The 6,066-nt window shown below is 45.0% G+C and overlaps 1 protein-coding gene across 1 annotated transcript in view; it reads left to right on the top strand.

Moving 5' to 3' along the window:
- The first annotated feature begins 1,680 nt into the window (after window positions 1-1,680).
- Window positions 1,681-6,066, top strand: part of LOC112256364 (zinc finger DHHC-type palmitoyltransferase 9) — a 42,617-nt gene continuing 38,231 nt past the window's right edge. Inside the window, exon 1 of the mRNA XM_024429564.2 lies at window positions 1,681-2,685. Within this exon, the coding sequence (XP_024285332.1) occupies window positions 2,522-2,685 (164 nt within the window). The 5' untranslated portion in view covers window positions 1,681-2,521. The remainder of the gene's footprint in view (window positions 2,686-6,066) is intronic.

Raw genomic sequence — 6,066 nt, 5'->3', positions numbered from 1 at the left:
CTTTGCAACCACGTACCTATGTGAGAGTGGATTCTCGGCCCTCACTAGCATGAAACTTCAATAAAGGCACAGACTGTGTGTGGAAAATGATTTAAGACCGAGACTCTCTCCAATACAACCCAACATTGCAGAGTTGTGTGCATCCTTTCAAGCACACCCTTCTCATTAACCTGTGGTGAGTTATTCACCATTTTTGATGAACAAATAAGGTTTTATATGTAAGATGGCTAAATAAAGAGCAAAGTTATTGATTATTATATTATTATTTGTGCCCTGGTCCAATAAGAGCTCTTTGTCACTTCCCACGAGCCGGGTTGTGACAAAACCTCACACTCATTCTTATGTTTAACAATTTTATTGTATAGTGTGTGTGTGGCAGGCTTACAATGATGGCAAAAAACTACTTTGAGAGTGCGCTGACCCTGATGCTAGAGGGGGTACGCAGCTGGAGGTTGAATGTTTGAAGGGGTGCGGGACTATAAAAAGTTTGGGAACCTCTGGTCTACACTGATTGAAGTGAATTTAACAGGTGACATACACACGGAATCATAGCTTTCACTTGGATTTACCTGGTCAGCATATCTCATGGAAAGAGCAGGTGTTCCTAATGTTTTGTACACTCAGTGTACGTGGCATAACCTATTCCAGAGTACGTTATGTGTAAATGTAATTGTTTTGTGTTACATCAATTAACAGAAACATGATATATTCATGCCTGTTTTCACCCCACTGTTTGGAGAGGGTAAAAACAAAAGCGACAGATTATGAATCTGAAAACAACTGTGTATGATGATATCGTAGTAAACATTTAACCTGAGTTGTATACCGCTCATCCATGGCATCCTCTGACAAGTCATATATTACCCATGATCCTCTTGTGTGGATTGAAATAGACAGATTCCTGGTGGTGATGGTGGAGACAGAGTGGTTCTGGTTCTACTTGTTTACTGCCTCTGGAGGAAGGGGGGGGGGGGTCTGCCCAACCCCCTCCCTCCCATCTCTTCCTCTACTTCCTTTACAACCCTCTCATCCTCACTGGTGTTGCTCCTGATGCTCTTTAAGCATGCATTCTGTCCTGCACAGTGGATATCCGGAAGTGCTGCAAGGATTTGCTCATTGGCCCAACTTGTGAAAATGGGGACTTTAAACCAATGCTGATCAATAATCATTTCCCCCTATTTGTTGACCTTTGATACTATGTTTCCATTGACTAATTGTACTGTAAAGGATAGAGATGTTCTACCTATGATATGATGTTCATGTGTAGGGCTAACATATGTGTGCTTTGCTCTCTATGGAGAATATATATTACAGTCAAAATTGCCCGAAATTGTTTTTTTTCAATGATTGACAATGATAAAAGATACTCTAGCCTAGAAAATAAACTAGATAACAGAATAGAACACATTAGAAAACGATAGAATGGAGTGGAGTATAATACAATAGAATAGAAAATAATAGAATACATTATTTCTCGAAGACAAAACTTGCTAATATTTTGTGTCTGGGAATATTTTCATCATTACTTAATTCGAACATTAAGGATGTTTTAACGCTATACCGTAGCCTGACGACAATGTTTCAGAGCACTCACGCTCCTTTGTTCTTTCTATTTCACTGTACCTGTACTGCCCCTTTAAGAGAAAACATTTCAATCTAGGCGTGTTCTCTGCTCCCATTGATTAAGTACGAGCCAAACTCGCGTCCTGCGGTAAAGCACAGCGAACACACCTTCTTTTTAGGCTACGATTATTTATATGCTATTTAAGATAGGCCTGTTGTGGTTATTTATTTTTTGATTAATAGTGAGTTTTATTGAATAGCAACCGTCATAAACCAAACCTGTGGTGCGCGCGTATGATCAGAATTATCGAGATGGTATGAACGTCACTCGGTCAAGGTCCACTCCCGATGCGAGTACCAAGATTGGATTGCTTTCCTATGGGCCGAGAAAATCTGCCGCCAGCATTTTGATCAAATTCAAACAAATTCCATTATTAAAGGGATCATTTGGGAACCTGATTAGTGTTCTATTCTACAATGGAAGCCCTCTGGCACTGGAAGGTGGCCACACTGAAAAGAGAACTTTCATTGCCGAAAATATGGATGCATGGATTTTGTGCAAATGTATGAAACAAACGACAAGTGATTCATAATCATCTCTCATTTCGGAGCAATTAACGCGGATTGCCGAAGAAAGAAATTCGTCGCGTCAGACTGAATGGACTGAAGGTTTATTGATGGCGCTTGACTAGGCTACCAGATTTAAATCTACAAAAGTTCATTTTTATTTTTTATCGTAGACATATTTGTGAGCTTCTGAATCATTTGGAATCGCCCGTTTCAGATGTAATTTTTTTTTACCATCTCGCGGATGTTGTGATTCTGCATGTTTACAAGGCAATTGATTTTACCGTATCATTGTCGTTTTGAAAGGCAAGGAAATATTGTCATTTGGGCTACATACTGTGGCCTTTACACATCATATGTCACTATACTGAGTTGAACGTAATCTGTCAGTATGTCGGCGGTAATGATTGCAAGGAAGGTACGAAAATGGGAAAAGCTCCCGGGGAAAAACTCTTTCTGCTGCGATGGACGCGTAATGATGGCCCGGCAGAAAGGCGTCTTCTATCTAACCGTATTTCTCATCGTCGGCACCTGCTCCCTGTTCTTCGCATTCGAGTAAGTATAGTTTCATCTCCATTATTCATTTGAGCGATGATCAAACAATATGTACATAATTAGGGCGTGTTTTCTCAAGAAATCCTGAACATGCACCATCAGTGCAAGTATCATAAAATGTTTTCTAGGATGAGGTGCAGGGCCTACTCTAGCCTTTTAGGGGCCCTAAACTACATTTGGTTGACCCCCCCCAAAAAAAATATCCTTCAAAAGTGCCTTTCCTGCAATTCTGCACATTTGTCCATGGGGAGGGAAACAATATTTGCAATTTTATTACACTTTAAAAAAAAATCAGTTATACAGTAACTTCCCTGCAATTCTACCCATTTTGCCATGATTTATGCCATGTCAATGATCTCTGATTGAGAGTGACTAGCAAAATCAATAGAGGCCCCTTGGAGTTCAGGGCCTGGTCTGTATTTGGCCATGATTACTATAAATTTAGATAGCTGGCTAGGCTAATTGAGTGACTGTCAGTGACTGACATAACAAATTGCTGATGCACAACCAAATTTCTGACTTGCACCTTGTGTATTCTACAATTCTTATTCTCAACAGTAAGTTGTTGAGACCCCGACTGAGTAAAGGGGGGGGGGAAGAAGACAGTTTATGCCTGGAGCCTAGATGAGGTGCTTTTCCTATAGGCCGGAAAGTCAGATGCAAATAATAACCTGTAGTAGGCCTGAAATGTAGGTTATATTTACGCTGTACCAAGTTATGGTTGAATAATATATGATTATTATAATTTTATTTGGTGCTTATTTGTCCTCTTTCACACATGTACAAGTGTGTATTAATATGCGTCTGTGAAATTGATTTGAGAAAATGTGCATATCCCAACTCCCCTGAGACACCCTCAGTGAGTCGGGTCACGGCCAGGGCCTGACATTATCAATGGAGACGCTGTTACCATGGTTAGCCCATGGATATTCAGTCTGAAAGAAGTTTGTTGTTTTGCATCCTCGCTGAAACCACAATACATTTTCCTCCATGAAATGTATGACCGCGTGCCTTGTGGATTGATACCATTCTCTTTTACGTTTAACTTTGTGGAAAGAAGCTGTTATGGGACTGTTTGATTTACTATAACGCAAACTATGCCGGCCCACTGAATGAATGGGCGATAATTGTGCAAGTTACTTCACAATTGAATTTTAAATTAGGCCTAACTGAATGATGATGGTAAAGAGGTTGATTTTTAATTTAGAACAACAATAGTGTAATGAGTTTTATGTCTATTTGTCAGCGTTGGTGCTCATATTAATAATTTGACCTTGCACCTTGCAAGTTGATACCATTCTCTTTAACTTTGTAAAAAGCAGCTGTTACAAGACTGTTTTATCGACTGTAACTCTATTACTAATAAAATGTATTGTAAGGGAAACGAAAACATGCTATGTGTTGCCGTAGGCCTTTAAGATAATGCAAAACATACCTTTGACTCTATCCATGATGATGAGCGGGGGAACAAACGATGCCAGTCAGCTTGCACAGCTGGGCCATTAGAAACTATACCGAAACTCATTTCACACGAATTAGCCCATAGACACCATTACATTGACAACCTGATGAGTGACAATATTGGCCCTATCAGTTGTCAAATTATACATGAAGAGATGGGTGCATCTTGTACTTGACAGATGCAAGGAAAGGAGCGTCACTTTATCAGATCCTCCGTCAGAGTCACATGCAGGTAAAACATTTAGATTTCTATAAAGTATCAGAAATGGCATATTCTGCAGTGTCCATGACACCTTTGTAAAAAAAAAAAAAAAACGCAACAGCTTGAGAGAGACCCTGCCACGCAACAGCTTGAGAGAGACCCTGCCACGCAACAGCTTGAGAGAGACCCTGCCACGCAACAGCTTGAGAGAGACCCTGCCACGCAACAGCTTGAGAGAGACCCTGCCACGCAACAGCTTGAGAGAGACCCTGCCACGCAACTTGAGAGAGACCCTGCCACGCAACAGCTTGAGAGAGACCCTGCCACGCAACAGCTTGAGAGAGACCCCTGCCACGCAACAGCTTGAGAGAGACCCTGCCACGCAACAGCTTGAGAGAGACCCTGCCACGCAACAGCTTGAGAGAGACCCTGCCACGCAACAGCTTGAGAGAGACCCTGCCACGCAACAGCTTGAGAGAGACCCTGCCACGCAACAGCTTGAGAGAGACCCTGCCACGCAACAGCTTGAGAGAGACCCTGCCACGCAACAGCTTGAGAGAGACCCTGCCATGCAACAGCTTGAGAGAGACCCTGCCACGCAACAGCTTGAGAGAGACCCTGCCACGCAACAGCTTGAGAGAGACCCTGCCACGCAACAGCTTGAGAGAGACCCTGCCACGCAACAGCTTGAGAGAGACCCTGCCACGCAACAGCTTGAGAGAGACCCTGCCACGCAACAGCTTGAGAGAGACCCTGCCACGCAACAGCTTGAGAGAGACCCTGCCACGCACGCAACAGCTTGAGAGAGACCCTGCCACGCAACAGCTTGAGAGAGACCCTGCCACGCAACAGCTTGAGAGAGACCCTGCCACGCAACAGCTTGAGAGAGACCCTGCCACGCAACAGCTTGAGAGAGACCCTGCCACGCAACAGCTTGAGAGAGACCCTGCCACGCAACAGCTTGAGAGAGACCCTGCCACGCAACAGCTTGAGAGAGACCCTGCCACGCAACAGCTTGAGAGAGACCCTGCCACGCAACAGCTTGAGAGAGACCCTGCCACGCAACAGCTTGAGAGAGACCCTGCCACGCAACAGCTTGAGAGAGACCCTGCCACGCAACAGCTTGAGAGAGACCCTGCCACGCAACAGCTTGAGAGAGACCCTGCCACGCAACAGCTTGAGAGAGACCCTGCCACGCAACAGCTTTAGAGAGACCCTGCCACGCAACAGCTTGAGAGAGACCCTGCCACGCAACAGCTTGAGAGAGACCCTGCCACGCAACAGCTTGAGAGAGACCCTGCCACGCAACAGCTTGAGAGAGACCCTGCCACGCAACAGCTTGAGAGAGACCCTGCCACGCAACAGCTTGAGAGAGACCCTGCCACGCAACAGCTTGAGAGAGACCCTGCCACGCAACAGCTTGAGAGAGACCCTGCCACGCAACAGCTTGAGAGAGACCCTGCCACGCAACAGCTTGAGAGAGACCCTGCCACGCAACAGCTGAGAGAGACCCTGAGAGAGACCCTGCCACGCAACAGCTTGCCACGCAACAGAGAGAGACCCTGCCACGCAACAGCTTGTGGGAGACCGTGCCACGCAACAGCTTGTGGGAGACCGTGCCACGCAACAGCTTGTGGGAGACCGTGCCACGCAACAGCTTGTGGGGAGACCGTGCCACGCAACAGCTTGTGGGAGACCGTGCCACGCAACAGCTTGTG

This window comes from Oncorhynchus tshawytscha, linkage group LG08, assembly GCF_018296145.1.
Source record: "Oncorhynchus tshawytscha isolate Ot180627B linkage group LG08, Otsh_v2.0, whole genome shotgun sequence".
Classification (NCBI taxonomy): Eukaryota; Metazoa; Chordata; class Actinopteri; order Salmoniformes; family Salmonidae; genus Oncorhynchus; species Oncorhynchus tshawytscha.
Note: the sequence above shows the minus strand (reverse complement) of the source record. Positions and strands in the feature narration are given on the sequence as shown.